This window comes from Ciona robusta, chromosome 14, assembly GCF_009617815.1.
Source record: "Ciona robusta chromosome 14, ASM961781v2".
NCBI lineage: Eukaryota > Metazoa > Chordata > Ascidiacea > Phlebobranchia > Cionidae > Ciona > Ciona robusta.
Window position 1 is genome coordinate 2428462 of NC_143248.1, and position 21459 is coordinate 2449920.

Below are 21459 nucleotides of genomic sequence, written 5' to 3' on the forward strand. Positions count from 1 at the left end.
CAACACCAAGTTTATCCATTATTTTGTTTTGTTCCCGTACCTAATTACTGTAACTAATTATCGTGCATATTAATATTTAAACAAAAGCAAATACCTTACGCGCTTCGTTATCCTGTTGTATAATTGCATAACAACCATTCAATCGTGTCTTTAGTTTTTGACATTGTTTGTTACTCTCATCTGGTTCAAACACATCATGTTCCTCGTATTGCTGCATTGCTTGCTGGAAGCATTTGTCATGGAATGTTTTCAATATCTTTGGGTCAATGTAATTTTCCCCCTATAATGAAATTGTTTCAAAGCTTTATAGGGCTTCTGCGACAATATGTTTTGGCCCTAAACTATTAATTGCTATTAACTTTTAAAGTGCTCTTTGGCGATACTACCGTTTATCCATAGAAAGAGTATATCATGTTTGATGTCGTAGAAAAATCCAGCTAATATGTTGCAAAACCATAGAAAAACCTATGTATAGGCTACCGGTTATTCCTATGGCTCTGGTGTGTTGTAGCCACAGGAAATTTAGAAGAAAATGAGTATTCTGCATGTTTAGATAAAAGACGCTGTTTAAATCGAGTGTTTCCTGATGTAAAAGTTTAAACGTCAATATCTTTGAATAGATGTTAAATCTACTTTTCATTTGATCTTAAAAGGTGTGGGACACTATGGATAATGATTAATGATATCCTATAAAATATTAATTATTTAGTGCGTTTAAAGCATTTAGGAAAACTCCTGGCTTACCTTGGAATTCATTGTAGCAACGTATTCACTTTCAAAGTTATCAATTTTCTTATAAAATTCAACAATTTCATTGACCTGAAACATGACTACTTATAGTATATTATGTTCTCTGATACTATAGTTTATGGTGTTCTCTGAGGTAATCCTTTAAGTAAGTAAGTAAGCTGGTGGCCACCTGAAATTTTGGATTTAAAATGTTCCTTAGGTCTGACTGATACTGTGTAAGTTTTTTGGGAAAAAACTTGGTTGTTCGTGTCAAAAATTAACTTTGAAAGTGGGCGAAATCGTGCTGCGTTACCTTGTTTTCCACACCAGCCGTTATGAATTAAACCAAGGTTGGATTATTATGTCATAGAAAGCGTATTGTGACATTTCATTCCTAAGTAAAACAGTGGGAAAAAACAAGGGTATGATGTCCGCTAACTTATGTAATATACCACTATTGTGACGCGACGTAACAGACCGCGATTGTGACGTAATAAATCGTTAACCTTACGCAAATCAGACGAATTATGGTGACGAAGCATGTTTTCGCACATTTTTAAAGTTAATTTTCGACACGAACGTCCGACTTTTTTGGAAAAAAAATTAGACAGCAGGTATCAGTGAGGGCTATAGAACATTTTGAACCCAAAATTTCAGGTGGCCACCCGCTAAAGGATTACCATTCTCTGATATGTGAAGATCTCTGATATGTGAAAACTCTTAACTCTTGTTTGCATTATTAGTGCAGGAAAAGTAACTTGTACCAAGTAACCGTATGAAATTAAATCTTACCACCATAGTAGCATCAAGCTTCTAATCTAGTTACATTATAAAGAAAAACGCATTGTAAAAGTTACTTCAAGTGTGAACTGCTACACTTCCATAGACAAAGCCCTCTCCAATAGGTGAGAAAAACACTATTAAATAACTATCAAATACTTGTACTCTTATACGGTATACCTTTATTAATGTGTGAACTTTGGGTGTTTGACCACTTTTAATCATGTTATCAAGTTCCCCCGCAAGCTGCATAAGAACTTCACCAGTGCAAGCTTTACCATTAAGTTGCTTTACAACCAAACTATCTTTAGAAAACAAACACTTGGCCAAATCATCCACTCCTTCAAGGAAGTCTTTATCTATGTCTGAATCATTCATTGTGAGTAAAGTACAACTAATAAAAATATGGTGACCATGAAAAGAAACAAGAATTTAATTGCCGAAAATACAAATTGAATGAATGTATCTTATTTAACCTTTTGTGGCTGGGCAAGGACATTCGTTATAACACGGGTGTTGTTTCATACACTTTATGCCCGCTTTCGAGTTACTAGCAGGTAATTGTTCTTTTTAAAGGGTAGCTTTCTACACACTGAGCATGGGGCAAGGCTAAACAGTCCATATTGCAAGTACCTGTAAGTTTAAGTTGAGAACTGTCACTACTCTCTTTAACTTTTTTCCCCGGATCGGGCAGCAAATGGCATCGAACATCAGGGAAACCTTCCTTTATCTTCTTCCGAACATCTTTGTTTTCATCTTGATCCGCTTCCATAACTTCTTTCAAATACTCCATCCCACCTTTGCTGCCATAATCATAATCTGACATCTGATAGTCTCGAACCAGCAACATAAGAGGCTGAAAAATTATGGGAGGGTATGGGTTCAAGGTTTGTCACCGATATCATTGCAGTCACTAATGGGGTGACCAAATTGTCAGCCATACAGAAAAATAGTCACACCAAAACTTACATACTTGGTAACTCGCAACTGGCTTGAGGTGTATGAAACAGAACACCCGTGTTATAACGACTGTTGTTGCCCCGCCAGGTGAGGATTAATTAAGGCAAGTTACATTCTTTCACTCTTTTTCCATAAACACAGCAAAGGCATCCAGTAAGCTTACCGAGAAAAGTAAGGAAGGTTCAGAAGCATTGCTGTCTTTCTTCTTTACAGTGGTATTAGCATGTTGTAAAAACAGCTGTAAAATACTTTAAATAAAGTTTATTGGTCATTTAGTATTTAATGTTACCATTAGTATAAAGGTAGATGAATTAAGGTAACAAAGCATTTTTTATGTTAATAGTTAAATATTGTTTTAGGCAAATATATAGGAATTTCAATAAAGTAGATGAGTTATGTTAGGCCAACAATAAAACATATATATATATTTATTTAAAAACTGACTTCCCTACCCCTAATTGTTGTAAATCACTCTCTCTTATTAATCCTGATGGCAAGTTGTAGACTTGGACCGAACTTATCAAAATGCTCAATGCAAATATTAATGAACATTCTCCTGCAGTCATTTTGTTATCAAAAGATCCTTGAGTGTCCATCAGGAACACAGCTATTTCCTAAAAAACATTTAGATGAAAATGAGCGTTTTTTTATTTTTAAATTAATTTCATACATTTCAAACAACTTGTTATACCTCCCCCTTATCATTCTCCAGCATAAAAGGTTTGTTAGTGATATCAATTCCTTTTGTATGACTTTTGGTTCCCGTTCTCCAGTTGAATACTTTAACCAATTTATCTTTCTTTTTAATCCAGTCCTTCGGCTACAAATGATTATTTGAATTACTTTTTATAATACTCTATTTATTCAACCATTTGACAAAGTAGCCTACGCAAAACAATAAGCACGTATGTACCATACCTGCTACCACCTCTTACACAACAACACATATTTTGTGATTCAAGGTGTACCAAGCACTAAACTGTGTTTTCTGTCTTGTATTTTTTATTACTCTTATACAATATCTTTTTTGGTATTTCGGGTAACTTTATCTCTACTGTATTTCTGTATTATTAATTTAACATTGCAATACTTGTGTAATATGAACAGCAATAAACCAAACTAGTTTGTTCAAATAAAACAAGATTTTAAAAGGAAGTTATTTTGAAACAGTTTGGCCATTTAATTGGTGTGTTTTTTTTGCAAAGAAGTTTGTAAGTGTAAATATGATCTAATTTATACGATGTTACCAAATCCTAACAAATTCATTTAAACCTTAATGCAATGTGCAAGTCCCCATTTTTACTCGTAATATAGTAGGGTGAGGTAAGATGGGATACCTAAGCACATATTGCCCAATATTTCCAAAATAAAAAAAATATATGAGGTTTTTGGTGATACCATGAATTAGTAATATCACACCTTTAGTAAATTGACAACACTTCAAACGAGATTTTAAAACAGAGTTACCCCACAAAAAATCATTATTCTATTCTTAACCTACAATACGTTATTGTATTAAAAATTGGTATTGTTTGTACAACAATAAACTTTATATATTATTTAAACAAAAAAATTTTAGCAACTTATAATAAAGTTTATATTTTTTCCACTAATTTGAAATCGCCACACTATATTTAGCAAGGGCCACTTCTCATAAATTATCTCGAAGTGCCTAGCCGTTACTGAGTTTTGAAGATATTTTCCATTTTTTTATTATATCAAAAATCCTATTTGAATTAACCCTGAGGTATAAATTATTGAACTTAAAACAAACCTTACACAGTTGGGCATTAAAATTCTACAACACTACAAAGTGGGGGAAGATGGGACAAATAATTTTTTACACTTTACCGTTGAATAATACTGTAACATTTGCATTCGCGTAACGTCGAATATAGAAACCTCAAAAATTAACGTTTTAAAAAAGTGCCCCAACTTGCCTCGCGTCTTAACCCACTATTCTATTGTACTAAATGATTTCTTAAATACGCTTGTCAGTTTGTCACGTAACAACAATATATAGGCGGAACTGCAAATGAATAAAAATAATCTTGGAAATTCTTTTTGGCCAGGTAGATTCTACCGTAAAGTTACATTCATTACATTTGCATCGTAATCAAAGTGTTTCCGGTTCAATGCTCGACGGCGATACTAATAGGCCTACTGATCGACGCATGTGTCTATGGGCAAGACACTTACCGGACGTTGCTCCAACCCAGCGGTCACTAATGGGTTATAAGCCATATCTAAGCAAAGTCATACACAAAGTTGAAAAGTGTGGTAACTCATAAGCAAACGAGGATAAAAAAAAGGTGCGAAAAATACGTGTCTGAATGCGATGCGGTGTCGCGGCACTGGTCGCATAAAAGACTGAAATGAGCATTCCGGGTGTTGGGGTAATAGGCCAAATCTGGCCTAAACCCCAGGTCCTTGCTGACAAGATCTCACCAGCAAGAAATAAAAAAAAAACAGACTCTAATAGGTCATCTGCCCTCCGTTTGTGAACCGTTTTTTTTATAGATTTATTTTGAAATGGGTATGACGTCATTAAGACAAACTCAATTTAAATCCACCTTTTAGATATTGACCTGATGGAAATCTTACATAACTCACTTGTGTTTGCATTAGATACTGACACAATAGATTCAACAGAAACGACTTTCCACCGCGAAAATCTCCAAATACGCTGATAATTGCAACGGGATGGTCTATACATTCTTGCAGTATTCTCCCAAGCACTTCTAATTTAACTTTTGGTTTATCTCCATCCATGGTTACAATGGACTCACTTTTTACCTCTGAAATAAAAAAAACACGATGTAAAAATTATCTGATTTATATTAAAAAATTAATAAATAATTCGTTTGATACACACCAGTGTTTGCATCCCAATAACGTGCCTTTGCTTTCCGAACTTTCTCCATTGAAGCATTTGCTGCTGAAAATAAATGTTCCATTTTCTTTTCAAAGATGTTTAGCAGTATTAACAAGAAGACTGCAAAAGTATTCTATATTCTGCAAAAGATGAAAAACTTATATTTCTATTTGAGATCAACTGGTGACACAAGAATTGTCTAGAAATTTCACAGAAATAAAAAGAGTAGAACGCGCAACTGCCCAAAACTGTGATATATTCTTTTTTCTATTCACGTGACCGACAACTCCGTCCCCAATTCGCTTGGTCTCCATTGTTAAAGATAGGCGCACAGTGATTTTTAGGAGGTTTTAGATGTTTATTTTAAAAACTACACTAACTACATATTCCAGTTTATTAGGCCAGTTTATATAATAAATTTATTTGAAAACGTTCAAACAAACGATGTGTTAGACATATAGTACAGTGGGGAAAGATGGGACACTTAAGAACATATTGCTAAATATTTCCAAAATCAAAATAAATAGCGGTTTTTGGGTGATACCAAGGATTAGTACTATCATTCCTTTATTAATTGACAACAATTTAAAAATATAATAATAAAGTACACGAGGAGTTATTTAGCGATTCGCTGCTATAGCTTTTAACATATTACCTACATTATATTATTGCGAGAAAATTGGTATTGTTTGAACATCAATTGATAAATTTTGTATCCTACAAATGCATATCAACGTGTAATAACAGAAAATTGATAATAACTATTGATAAAGTTTATATTTCTGCGACAAATTGGGTATTGCTACACTGTGTTCGGCCCAAGCAACTTCTCATAAATTATCTCTAAGTGCAAATGATTGAATTTCGAATATATTTTCCATACATTATCTTGATATTGTATCAGTAGGCTATATTATATTTGAATAACCCCTGAGGTATAATATATTGAATTAAAAATAAACCTTTTAGAGTTTAGCAATAAAAACATACAAAACTACAGTGTGGGGGAAGATGGGACACCAAATTAAAATATTTTGACATTAACAGTATTCTGCAACTTGTAGTTAACTTATCGAAATCAACCGGCGGTGCTAGTTTTGTAAACTTTATATATATAACGTTAAAACGATATTTTCTGTTGCTTTATTCTCAAATTAAAATCATATTGACCCCTGCTTATTTTCCTCATGTTTATATCTGAGATTTTTACACAAAACTAAAATTAGTTTTATGAGACAAAATCAAACTATACGAAATATTTAAGGTTGTTTTTATGAAGCTATAAAACTAGTTAAATCGTTCGCACACGCAAACTAAAAACATTCATCGGCTTTACTATGATTTAGCGAGCATTAAAAAATAGCACCTTACTATTTCGCACTTTTTTACCTGTTCAAAGTATACTGTTTCATTTTTACATTTTTTTTTAATTTTTAAAAACAGTAATCAGCTTTGACAGGCGTTTTATAAAATCGTGATAATACTGTCGCATAATTCTGTAACCTTATTTTCCTGATTATAGTAGGGTGGGGGAAGATGGGACACCTTTTTTATTCTGTTTCCCCGTCTCATTTAGTAGTAAAAAAAGAACATTCAAAGAATTATAAAATCGTAACCTCACGACTCCCATACACCGTTAATGATTGTTTAAAACACGATCAGGATGTTTGGATATTATGTGCTACAGATGTCCCGTCTTCCCCCATCATACTATATTAATAAATGGGGGTCCGTAAAAGAAAATTAAAACAAGTCTCGTCTGACAAAGTGTCCCATCTTGGCCCACCCTACTATAACTTAACGGACGTGAACGGTTAGTTGCGATAGAAAGTTTTATCGAAATTGACGTAGATTGATTAAATCGGGACATATACCTTATTATGTACGTGTTGTTTCACTATCGTAACATTGTAGGTTAAGTGGGTGATATGTTTTGTATTGCTGTAGCATTTTAATTTCAAAATATCATATTGTCCGGCGCCGTGACAAAGTGGTCATAGCGCGCCTGCCTCCAACCCGGAGGTAATGGGTTGAAGGCTCGTCGCTGCTACCATTGTGGGCGTATGTGTCCTTGGGCAAGACACTTAACGGCAATTGCTCCAACCCAGTGGTCACTAATGGGTTGTCCAAATTATCTGCCATACATAAAAAAAAGATGAAAAAAATTCCAACAAAATAATCACCAACAAAGTAACATACATGCTGGCAACTCGTAAGTTGGCACGAGGTGTATGAACACCCGTGTGATAACGACTGTCGTTTTCCGGCCACGCTAGGATAAAGCAAGTTACATTCATTCATTTTAACTTTGACAAGGGTAAAAACGCAGCCGCAATTGAAGATTGATTAGCGTTTAAAATGAGTTCCCTATGACGGTTGTGGTGGCCTCACGTATCTTGCGAAAGGCGCTGTGTCTTTCATGCCATTGCAGGCGCGTATGGCTGATAGCAATCAAACTTAGTAATATTAATATTATTAATATTAAATATATGTGTCTCATACTCAAGGTAAGTGCATTTTGTCAGTTGTTTTACATATTTGTTGCTTTATTTCGAATAATACAATCATGTATTGGATTATTCGTGTATAAGTCTGGTATATGTATTGTTGCTGTAGCGTCTGAACGAATAACCACCGACCTCTTAACTAGGCACTAGCACATATAACCCGATACCTACTATATGGTAAATCGTAGATATATGTCGTTAGATATAAAAACGCACACGCAGTAATAAAAGCAGACCGTAGACACGACAGTGAAAATACGTACACGCTGCATTAAGGTATAGCATAACTTAATTTGTAAAATTAATTAGCAAGTAATAACTTGACAATCTTTGAGCGAATTTTACCAATGATTACATTACGCATTCCAATACACGTTTTGTATTTAGAAAGAAAACATGTAAATACGTGTCGTTGCACAACGACATACGTAATTAGCCAAAAACGGTATTGTTGCCGTTCGCATTATAATTTAAACACGATCAAGCTCCTGGATTAATATATGTTAATTGTTCGCTAATCAGATGATGTTAGAGTGGAAACATCAATTCAATTCTTCAATGAGGATGATTAAACATCTCCAAAAGTTAAGAACTCGATGTCGGTATATATAGTGCTGGGGGGTTATTTATCTATTTTAGTTTCACGCGGCTACGATTATATAATTCTGTAAATATTTGTTGTTTACTACCAAATGGGACGAGTAAAGAGATTTAAAGAGAGTTAAAACATGTCCCATCCTACCCCACTCTACTATACAGTCTGCGTCCGTATTAACTTGAATGACGCCTAACCCCCAAACTAGTCACAAACTCACGGTTGGTTGCCAAGGAGGTTTAAACTTGAATTAAACCTTTAACTGAAATAGGTGGCAAAAACATATGTGGCAGAACTTCATACAAGAGTTATGTTTTCCAGCTGTGCGTGGAATTTACGTTTGAAAAATACTGCAGAAAAAATTAAAACTGCTCTACAGCACCGGTTAACAAACTTTATCTACTCGCATACCATTTTTTGGTTCATGCAGCGTTCTCGTACCATCTACATTCTACAATCATCCACAAATAAAAAACGAAAGCTATGAACCCGTACTTTATATAATCCTGGGTTTACTTTCGTTTTGACATGTTACGAACTAAAGGCTCGTGAATATTAAACAAAAATTGGTCAAGTTTTTACGCCCTCTCTACAGTGCTACTTCGGCACAACTAAATTATTACAAAGACTGAGTTTATGGATTTATTACGTTGTAATAAATGGCGTTGTATTTCGTCACAAAGAAACCATGTTTTTCAATCCAATGTTTCTGTAGGTTGACGGTGCTTTGATCACAGTTTTATTAGTTTACCCACGGCCTACTAGAGATATCTCTAGTAGGCCGTGGTTTACCCAAATTTGCTTTACGCTATAAAAGCCCTCCCATTTTATGTGTAAGGAGGGCAATAGGAGCTTTCTTATAGTGTTATTGTCCTCAAATTTGTCCGTAGCTTAAAATGCCGCTTGTTCATTTAATAAACCGAGTTGTGGACATAGCGTTATGGAGTCGTTAATGTCGAGAAACAGGTGCGTGCTTTAACTTTTATTACACCCCGAACAATTGGTGACCCCGTGGACAATCCCCCTTCGACGACAGTTTTAAAATTAACGGTGTTTACTTTATTTATGTTTGAAATAGTATTCACCTTCAACGAGGGAGGGTAACATATCCTTCTGTCTAGTTTCTAGGCATATCGTGAGTTAACGCACTTACAGGGTTTCACTAATCTTTGTGACCCATACATACGCCTACTTTTTCAAAAGAACGCGCGAACGCCCAATACCGTGATACATTCTTTTTTCTATTCACGTGACCGCCAACTCCATTCCCATTTTGTTTGGTCTCCATTGTAAAAGATAGGCGCACATGGGTTTTAGCTGTTTATTTCAAAAACTATACCAACCATTCAAGTTTATTAGGCCAGTTTAGTTATTTGGTGGGGTAAAGACACCGAATGTTTAATTACACTTTGAAAGCGTACAATAATATGTCGTGTTATTAAAATATTGTGTTTTTCTGCATATTTATCCCGATATACCACCATCCTACTATACAGGTTGCATCCATTCGTACTCACTATATTACATATATCCAACGTAAAATATAATTAGATCGTTGTTTAACGTACAATAGTCTAAATTATAAATAAAGTTATTATAAATTTTCTGTTATTATTATTTTATGTGCATTTGTGGGATACACAATTTATCAATTGATGTCCTTACAGTACCAAATTCTTTATATATAGGCCTAGGCTACAATATAAAATACTTAAGGTAACATGATAAAAATTATTATCACTAGTCACTATACAGCTTAAACTTATGACGAAATCGAATCAAAATATAAATATTCATAAACTTTAGAGTTATTCTTCAGAATCATAATCGCTAATATATATTCAAAATCGCTAATCATTGTAAACTCAGTTTATTACGTCATAGTGTTAAACTGACGTCACGTTAAGACAGCTATCCAAAGCTGATTGGTCAGATTGCTCACGTGACTGACGCCCCGCACCAGTTAATTACGCCCGCCTTATGATTGCTTCGCGCATAAAACGTCTGTTCAAAAAGTTACTACTTTTCAGTTTAGATAAGGTTGGTTCCAAACAGGTTACAAGTTGGAAGGAAAGAAGTTGTCTTGCAAGACTTCAGTTAAGTACTATTTTATTACAATATTATTATGACATACTATTTACTATAACATTATTATTTATTAACATATATTATTACTTTATACCAAAGAGATTAAAACCATATCAAAGATATACTAAACAGATTGGTTTTAATCTCTTTGCTTTATATACTACATTACATTATACAGTAAAAAATGCTACAAGTTTTGTGGCGTGCGACGGTTCTTTATTACGTCACACGCAATTTCTCAGTTCACAATCGCTGCGGTCTGTTAGGAGTCTTAAGATTGTTGGTCGTTTGGATTTCGTTTTGTTTGTATTTCTCGCGTGAATGTTACGTCATAAGTCTCGTCATGACATAGCTGAATAACACGCCACTACCAAAATATACACTTACCTTTACTGTTTTAGTCGGATGCTGTAAAATGTATGCGCATAAGAAGAATTACATGGGCATATAGAGCCATTTTCTTAAATCGTCAAGTCTAAATCCCGACTTTAAAAATCCCATACTAGGTAACAAACTTTAGTTAACACTTGCACTAATGGTGTCAACACCAAAAATCTTCCAATACAATTATTAAGTTTATTATATTATATTTGCTTGTTTATGATATATACATTAAATACATTTCCAACAAATTTTAGCTGAAGTTTTGATTCAATAGCGTATTCATATGCCCAATTTGTGTGATGATATTATGCAAGGGGCTCACAAATATGTAGGGTGATCAAATCAATGACATTATAGTCAAAATTGAATTTTCAACATAAAAGGCACAACAGACGACATAACGTGAAAACAAAGAAGGTCACATGGGATTAGTGAAATTAAGCATGATAAGTCTGTGCAGTCAACACACTATTATATTAGTTCTCTTTGATTATAATGATATGATAAGAGTCAGAATAACCTTTAGTTTATAAAAAAAGGTTGGACCTTCTGTAAGGTTGTGAAACATGGGGAATCTTTAATATTCTTGTTTATCATCCAAGAAAAAAATCTTTCTATAATAAGCATTATTGTAGCAGATGTGTTAGCTGCAAGAGTAACACCACCAAAAGCAGTACCCGCAACAGTGCCAGCAGCACCACTAATCAAGGTAGCAACAGCAGTACCCTCAGCTGCAACAACTCCAGCTGCCGCAACACCTATAAATGCAATTAAACTACCAGCAGCTGAGAGTATGGTAGCTCCAACACCAACGTAAATCAACCAAGTTGTCCAATGTGCTTCAACCTTCTCTCTTAGTTCATCAAGCATCCGATCACACTCTTCTTTTGTAGATTTTCGAAGGGTTGAGATGGGAATTTCTTGTTTCACTTTTTCGCTGATATACTTTTTGTATATCTCATGCACTTTGTTTAAAACTGGCTTTCCATACTTGGCTACCTGTATGTAGCTTATTAAAGCTGCTTCTACCGAATTCAAACGGTGTTTGTTAAAAAAATTATTGAAAACAAGAACTTTTGCAAAAATACCTCTTTCATTGTTTCCAAGTATTCAACTGAAATTTCTGCACAGAACAATTGAATAATCCGCTCCACTTTTTCCTGTTTTAAAATAGAAAAAAGTGGTACTAGTTTGCACTAACAATAAACCATACACTTTAAAAAATGCATTGATGGTACTGTTGACTGTTGTTGTACAGTAATACATCATTATCATAAGAATAATGGAACAATCATAACTAAAACTAACCCTTCAGTCACAATGTGTGTAACTAATCAGTACCTAAGTTTTTCAAAATGGGCATGTAGGAAGAATTTCCAAAAATGCATTGTAGCAAATTAGCCTACATCATTTTAACCATTTGAAGATTTTGTTTAGGGTTTAATTATTTAAAAACTTCAATGCTCTTATATCAAATATACTAAGTGAATGTGTGTTTTTGTTTTTACTAATTCTATTTCATACTAACGCGGATTCCTTTCAATACTACTAATCCTTATTTTCTTTAAACATTTCTTAGTAATCATCGATCCTTTATTAACAAGGTGCTAAGCGAGTCTCTTATGTTCAGTTTAGTATTCTTAGTTCTGCTGTAAAGACTTGTTAGACTCTATTATTGAGCACGGTAGTGGTCATATAGATCCTTTTTCGTCGAACAGTTGTTCTTGGCGTTGTTGTTGTTAGGGCGATTTTTTTCCGCACTTATTTCAATTCTTGCATTTATTCTTAAATCTCTTGATTTAAATCAAATCATGTAATACATTTATAATTTTTAGACTAAATTTTTAGATTTAAAACCGCACAATTAGCGTGTGTGCACCAAAGTGTATAGACGAGTGCCTTTTTCCTATCGGTATCTTGGTATAAACACCGCGTCTCTCGTTTCTTCGCTCTTTTAGTTTACGGCTCGCAATAAATCATTATGCAGCCGCCACAATATGAATAATATTAATTTCTAACATTACTTATAATACTGCGTGATTACGATTTATCCAAATTTACAAAAACAAACGTTTTTAAGCGAGGACAAGGTTAACTAGTGTCAGTTTACATGTCAACACATGGTACAGGAGTTGTACAAAGCGTATTTACACATATTCTTTACCAAACTTTCAATCCTTATACGTCTTAAGCTTAATGAGTTATAATGCACGAATAAATGCATTCTATCTACTGCTCCATAGTCAACAATGGCGACTGAAACTCGTTTTGTTGGTTACTTTTGATTTGTTTTTGATCGATCTCAGTCGACCATTGTATGTTTGTGTGTTAGCACATACTTTCTATTTGAATAAACCCTTTATAAACATTCTCTACTCTATACAGCAATGTATCCTTGATGCAACTATTACGAATATAGTACCTTAATCTTAAGAACAATTAGTAATCAAGTAATCTTTGTTAAAAAATTAGGAAGAACGATGCATGAAAAAGTTATTCCGATATGCCAAGATATTTATGTTGATGAAAAACATTTCTGCAAGTTGAAATTTGACACTCTTTAGCTTTTTTTATATTCACAGCGGAATTTTAAAGACTCCTGTTTTGACGCTTTATCCTCTCTTAACTATTTAATCTCCGCTACAGTAATTAATATTTAATTTACAAACAATAAATCCTTTTGAATGCAACAATATTGACATTTGACAAACCTTGTTTTTCTTGTTCATATCTATCTTAGAACTGAAAACTTGTGCCACTTCATTTTTAAGTTCATCTTTGTTTTTCATAAAACTTGTGTAAGCTTCGGGTGAAACATTATTTTCATTATTAGCATAGGTCTGCAATGCTTGTTGCTTGGAACTTTCATGAATTTGGTGAAGATAATCATATTCTACATATTTATTTTCCACTTTCTAAATAAAGAAATTTTAATTAGAAAACAGTATAATGCAATACAACACATAATGCAGTTTATAGCTTACTTCAAATTGTGCAGAATATTCATTTACTGTTCGTTCACGTACTGCACATAAATAATTTTTTTCTTTCTCCTGCAAAAGGTATATATTAGCAAAAACTAATTTTAACTAAGCAATGTTATAAACAAAAGTTTAGCTTTGAAAATTCTTTGAAATTTTAGGAATAAAAAAGTATTTAATACAATTTTTTGTCGTTTTTCCTCCATAGCTTTTTGCAATACTCCATTTTGATATCCTTGAAAACATTCCTCAATTCCTTTTTCCAAATACTGTTGCTGTTCTTCTTTACACCTATACCCCTCCCCTATTTCAGAACTATTGAATTTTTCCAAACATCTTCCACGTGCTTGTTGATGTACTGCCCGTAAATATTCAACCGTTCCTTCCTTCTTACTTTCCTATAAAATATAACAGTAAGTTGATGTAAAGGAAAATTTACTACTTCTGTATATATATTAATATATATACCTCTTCCAATATTTCCACATAACCCATTCGACAATCATTAACTAAATTTGATATTTTCTGAAGAAGCGATTTCTGCGAGAATCATAGATTGATTACATTACACATAATTAAATAAAACATGTTTAAATCAAACTCAAAGTTTACCAAACGTTTTGCATTTGTCCTTTGAAATTCCTCGTATTTTGATTGAATTGCATCTAGAAGTGCCTTCTCACACTCCTTTACCAAGTCCTGGTTGGAGTCATCAGTGGATGTTTCAAATGCTTTAAGTGCTTTTTCTTTAGCTATATCTCTTGCTGTAGTGAGATCCTCCAAATACTGTCCTCCTGCAATCTAATGATTTTACCATTATTTTCATGCTTTTTTTTTTATTTATAATTTCTTTTCAAATACAAACAAAAAATATTAACGGCAATACCTTACAGACCCCATTATAAAAAGTGGCATAAATTCATACGCAGCGTCTCTTTAAATTTGTCCTGCCAAATTTGTTTTTAAATTTTAAAAATTATACTATAGTAGGGTGGGGAAAGATGGGACACTTTGTCAAAGGAGACTTTTTTAATTTTCTTTTTTCGGACTTCCATTTAATGATAATCAGGAAAATAAGGTTACAGAATTATTCTACAGTATTATCACGACTTTATAAAATGTCAAAGCTGATTACTGAATTTAAATATTAAAAAAATTTGTAAAATAGAAACAGTATACTTTGAACAGGTAAAAAAATGCGAAATAGTAAGGTGCTATTTTTTAATGCTCGCTAAATCATAGTAACGCCGATGCATTTTTTTAGTTTGCGTGTACGAATGATTAAACTAGTTTCACAGCTTCATAAAACAACCTTGAATATTTCATACAGTTCAACTTGTCTCATAAAACTAGTTTTAGTTTTGTAAAAAAACACTGAGATATAAGCATGAAGGAAATAGGCAGGGGTCAATATGACTTTAATTTGAGGATAAAACAAAAACAAAATATCGGTTTAACGTTATATATATGAAGTTTACATGGCAAAGAAACTAGCACAGCCTGTTAAACTCGGTAGGTTAACTACAAGTTGCAGAATACTGCTAATGTAAATATATTTCAATTTAGAGTCCCATCTTCTCCCACATTGTAGTTTTGTTTGTTTTCGTTGCCAAACTTTGAAAGATTTTCTTTTAATCTAGTAATTTAAACCTCAGGAGATATTTAACTATAAGATACTGATATAATAAAAGGATAATATTTTAAAAATATATTCGAAATTTGGTCATTTGCACTTGGTGATAATTTATGAGAAGTGGCTTGTGCCAAAAACAGAGTAGTAATACCCAATTTGTAGCACTAATAAAAACTTTTTCAACAGCTATTATCAATTTTATGTTATTACATGTTCATATACATTTGTAGGATACAAAATTTATCCATTGATGTTCGAACATTACCCATTGTCGTTCAAACAATACCAATTGTTATGCAATAATATAATGTATAGGTAACATGTTAAAAACTATAGCAGTAGGTCAAGAAAAAGAATGTTTAGACTTAATTTAGCGTACATTATTATTTTGTGTTATTTACGTATATTCCAATTTATAAATACACATTTTATTATGTGTAAATAATCTAGGAAGTATGAGAGTTGCTCCCCCCACTCAAGATAAATAAGTTACATTCATTTGTAAAGTCATTACAGCTTTTGAGTTGAGTGTGTACATATCTTTTACGGTGTATTTTTTTATAAAAATGGGGATGAAAGCCTGCCACTTGAAACCTATGTATATGTTTAGTTTTCAGCATTAAACACCCTGTTAGTTTTTGACTAGCTTGTGTCATAGCTTTTGCGCGCTAATTTTATCAATATATAGGAATGAACGAATGTAACTTACTTTATCCTCGTGTGGCCGGAAAACGACAGTCGTTATAACGCGGGTGATGTTCTGTTTAATACACCTCGTGCCAGCTTATGAGTTACCATGTATGTTACTTTGTGGGTGTTTATTAGTTCTTTGGATTTTTTTATGTATGGCTGATAATTTGGGCAACCCATTAGTGACCACTGGGTTTGAGCAATTGCCGTTAAGTGTCTTGCCCAAGGACACTCACACAATACTCACACAATGGTAGCAGCAACGCGCCTTGAACCCATTACCTCTGGGTTACAGAGAGGCGCACTAACCACTTTGCCACAGTCTTAGACAAATATATTTACAGTTTTTTTTGTCATTAAACTCTGAAACAGGTTTATCACTTTTTTTGTTGGTACGTTCTTTTAACATACCTAATTTTCTGCCCACGTGACCGCGCCCTTGAGGAATTACTTTATAGCCCAGTGATTGATAATTGTTTGTTTGTTCAAATGTCAGGGGTACAGAAAAAACATCACATAATATGTTACATTCAATTATATACTATTGTTATTATACGTTTCAACTTTCTTATTCAAACACTACACCAATAAACGATAAAACAACTCTTGTGCCGGGTTTTTCGTTTAAAAATATTGTATTGTGGCAATACAATGCCTGCCAGTGACATTCAACTTTGAAATCTGATTTTTTTAATGTTTGTCAATTAAAGCAAATTTTCACAAACTCCCTGTTAATTTAGCATCAGTAGACATAAAACTTTGTATACCAAAAATGCACAACTAGGAAAACCGTGGGCCGGGCTCTTTAACTGCAAACCAATGGTCTGTTCTGTATGATTTTTTGATTAGTGGCGCTTTTCAACTAAACAGGCACTTATTCTTGTATGCTATTCTCCTTGATGACGTCATTGGTGTGCGACTTTGCGCCTGTGCCAAGCTTTTACCAATTCCACACATCCCTAACCTTTTCGATTTCTCCCATATAGATATTTTCAGCAGCACCAACTTCATCCATGATTTTATTTTGTTCCTGTACCTAAAAACAGTAACTTATTATTGTGTATTTAAAAAAAAACACAATTACCCTTTGTACATTGTTCCTCTCTTGTATAATCGCATAAATACCATTTAATCGTGTCTTTAGTACTTGACATTGTTTCTCACTCTCATCTGGTTCTAACACATCATGTTCCTCATATTGCTGCATTGCTTTCTGGAAGCATTCGGTTTGGAACTTTTCCAATATCGTTGGGTCAATGTAGTTTTCCCCTGACTAAAATAATTTTGTAGTAAGCAGCTTGCCTAAATCAAAGGTAGAAGATCCAGGTCCTGACTTACCTTTAACTTCAATATAGCTTCATATTCAATTACTATTTTATCAATTTTCTTATAAAATTCAACCGTTTCAGTAACCTAAAACAGAACATCTTAGAGACGGTTTATGTATGGTATGAGTACGTTGACTTGTGATGCTTCTAAACAGTGGGGGGTGGACCGTACTGGCACACCATGTCTGCTACTTTATAATGGTGAAAAATTCAAGTTTATATTTCGATAAAGTAAAAAACTATTTGACGTTTCTACTTGTATATTTGTATACCTTCATTAATGTCTGAATTATGGGCATTTCACCATTTTCAATTCTTGTATTAAATTCCACCGCAAGCTGCATAATATCTTCACCAGTGCAAGCTTCACCATTGGATTGCTTTACAACCAAATTATCTTTTGAGAATAAACACTTGCCAAGGTCATTAACACCAATAAGAAAACCTTCGGAAAGATCTATACATTGTGACAGAAAAATTGTTAGTTTAATGAAAGCTCAGTTTTCAATAACACCCTAATAAAGTACCATAATAAATAATAATTAATATAGTTATCAGTACAAAATCTTAACTATGATCTAATTAATTTAAAAGTATCCCAATACTAAATGGTATCTTAATATATACTGTTGCTTCAAGGTGTATTATGTTTAAACTGAATTGTTTTATTTTGACAGTAACCAGCATAATAGAATTTTAAAACAGTCACACAGTTTGCAAAATTGTTCTTTTAATATAATTTAAAAAATTTTACTTAAAGTTAAAGTTTCAATACCGGCACCATAGCACAGTTGGTTGGCGCGCCTGCCTCAAACCCAGAGGTAATGGATTCGAGGCTTGTCGTTGCTACCATCGTGGGTGTATGTGTCCTTAGGCAAGACACCTAACGGCAATTGCTCCAACCCAGTGGTCACTAATGGGTTATCCGAATTATCCGCCAAACATAAAAAATGAAAAAATCCACAAAAAAATAATCACTCCCAAAGTAACATAGGCTACTTAGTAACTCGTAAGTTTGACGCGAGGTGTATGAACAGCTGTGTTATAACGACTGTCGTTTTCCGGCCACGCGAGGATAAAGTAAGTTACATTCATTCATATATTCAATTATGGAAAAAATACAACATTATTCCAGTACCTGACAGTTCAAGGGAGGAATCATGACTATCCCTTTGTTTTGTAAGTTTTTCCCCAGGATAAGGCAACAGGTGACATGTGACATCTGTTAAACCCTGGATTATTTTTTCCCTTACATCTTTATTTTCTTTTTCATTGGTTTCCAACAAATTCTGTAAATATTCTGCTCCTCCTTTGCTTCCCACTTCATAATCTGCTTCATTTTGCCAGTTGCGAAGTAGGAACTTAAGATGCTAAAATTTGTTTTATTTTTACTTTGAAAACAAATCAAATATATTTGTACGAGCTTACCGGTAAAAGTGGCGCTGCAGTTGCATCATGCCCTTTACCCCCAGCGGTGGTGTTTGCATGGTGTAAAAATTGCTGGGAAATGTTCTTATTTTTATACATCATTTTGGTCTTATACTAGTATATTATATTTAAATTACCCATGCGGTATAAGTTATTTAATTATCAACAGCTGTTGTAAAAATGTTGTATTCGTTTAACACTTTTAATGTATAACAACAGTAATCGCCTTAGCTGCTCACTTTGTTGTCTTGCCCAACCGTGTCATAAAACCAAAGTTTTGACCCCTTTTTGTCTCCCTACAATTACAAACGCTTACCCCTAAATTTTGCAAATCATTTTCTCGTATTAATCCTGATGGCAAGTTGTAGATTTGAACAGAACTGAGCAATGTGCTCATTGCAAATATCATTGAACCCTCTGCGACAGTCATTTCCCTATCAAAAGAACCTTGAGTGTCCATCAAGAACACAGCAATTTTCTAAATGCAAAACAGTAAGATGGTAATGGACTTTTGATTGTTATAAATTATAATGACTCTTTATACCTCTCCTTTATCATTTTCCAAAATGAACGGTTTGTCAGTAATATCAATTCCAGAAGTGTCACTTTTAACTCCACTATTCCAGTGGAAAACTTTAACCAGTTTCACTTTCTTTTTATACCAATCATCCGACTACAAACAATTAAATTACCAAGTTATACAATAATGTGTGTAATTTCTGTGTTAATACAATGCGACATATATAGTAGAAAAAAACAGTGAGAAACAATTGTCATGAATAAATATTCCTAATCAGTTAGATAAAAGTGTGGAAAACTGGATCTTTACATATGAATTCAAAATAGTCACATTCATAAATTTAATTTTTTTGACAAGCAATGATTTAATAAGAAATTGCTACATATGAATAAAAATGTGCCATTTCATAAAATAGTAGGACATTGATTGAGTAATCGTCAATGAGTAGGCCCTGTTCAAACATATTTTGTTCTATGCGTGTTGACGGCTTAATAGAGATGTTGCAACTCAAAGCTTAAATCGACGTCACATTACCCAATCACAAAGCCCGTCTTACCCCACTCTTACTATATATTTATGACAAGTCTCATCTTATCCCACTCTATTTTATATATATGACGAGTCCCATCTTACCCCACCCTACTATATATTTATGACAAGTCCCGTCTTACCCCACTCTACTATATATTTATGTCACGTCCCATCTTACCCCACTCTAATTTATATACATGACAAGTCCCATCTTACCCCACCCTACTATATATTTATGACAAGTCCCGTCTTACCCCACTCTACTATATATTTATGACACGTCCCGTCTTACCCCACTCTAATTTATATACATGACAAGTCCCAACCTAACCCACCCTACTTTATCTCTATGACACGTCCCGTCTTACTCCACTCTACTATATATTTATGACACGTCCCATCTTACCCCACTCTACTATATATTTATGACAAGTCCCGTCTTACCCCACTCTGCTATCTGTTTTCTGCCAAGTCTCATCTTACCCCACCCTACTATATATTTATGACAAGTCCCGTCTTACCCCACCCCACTATATATTTATGTCACGTCCCATCTTACCCCACTCTACCATATATTTATGACAATTCCCATCTTATCCCACCCTACTTTATATACATGTCACGTCCCATCTTACCCCACTCTACTATATATTTATGACAAGTCCCGTCTTACCCCACTCCACTATATATTTATGACACGTCCCGTCTTACCCCACTCTAATTTATATACATGACATGTCCCATCTTATCCCACTCTACTATATATTTATTACATGTCCCATCTTACCCCACCCTACTATATAATTATGACATGTCCCGTCTTACCCCACTCTAATTTATATACATGACATGTCCCATCTTACCCCACTCTACTATATATTTATGACATGTCCCATCTTACCCCACCCTACTATATAATTATGACACGTCCCATCTTACCCCTACCAACAATGTATTTATGATAAGTCCCATCTTACCCCTACCTACTATATATAATAAAAAAACAAATACGTTTTTGTCCGTAACATAGGTTATGACTCTTCCATACTTTCCCATTTGTCCTCCGCTGATCATGGACTATTAATGCTATTAATATTTCCCATCTATTACTCACTTGTTTTTGCATTAGATACTGACACAATAGATTCAACAGAAATGACTTTCCACCGCGATAATCGCCAAATACGCTGATGATTGCAACAGGATGATGTTCATACCCATGCAGTATTCTCGCAAGCGTTTTTAATTGAACTTGTGGTTTTCTCCCATTCATGGTTACAATGGACACACTTTTAACATCTAAAATAAAATATTATGTCAAAATTAACTGATCTATATTTATAAAAATTAATAAACAATTCGTTTGATACACACCAGTGTTTGCATCCCAATAACGTGCCTTTGCTTTCCGAACTTTCTCCATTGAAGCA

The 21459-nt window shown here is 33.8% G+C and overlaps 2 protein-coding genes across 6 annotated transcripts in view; both read right to left on the bottom strand.

The window, feature by feature from the left end:
• Positions 1–21459, bottom strand: part of LOC149724906 (uncharacterized) — a 65039-nt gene that overhangs the window by 7282 nt on the left and 36298 nt on the right. The window lies entirely within an intron of this gene.
• Positions 11108–21302, bottom strand: LOC149724907 (uncharacterized). Its single transcript, XM_089892755.1, has 16 exons — positions 21144–21302; positions 19523–19651; positions 19295–19456; positions 18979–19050; positions 18689–18920; positions 17823–18007; positions 17561–17635; positions 17307–17495; positions 17187–17258; positions 14512–14700; positions 14368–14439; positions 14082–14297; positions 13903–13971; positions 13630–13833; positions 12007–12078; positions 11108–11917 (listed from the first exon to the last, which is right to left on the bottom strand). Exons 1-16 carry the CDS (start codon positions 21300–21302, stop codon positions 11441–11443), a joined length of 2574 nt encoding a protein of 857 aa, XP_089748881.1. The 3' UTR covers positions 11108–11440.

Bases quoted from the DNA above. Each gene is read 5' to 3' on its own strand.
- LOC149724907 (XM_089892755.1), bottom strand. From the start codon at position 21,302: ATGAATGGGAGAAAACCACAAGTTCAATTAAAAACGCTTGCGAGAATA. The intron at 12,079-13,629 runs GTTTGTCAAATG...ATTTTAAAACAG, and splicing joins ATATGAACAAGAAAAACAAG to GAAAAAGTGGAGCGGATTAT. The intron at 11,918-12,006 runs GTATTTTTGCAA...AGCTACATACAG, and splicing joins ACTTGGAAACAATGAAAGAG to GTAGCCAAGTATGGAAAGCC.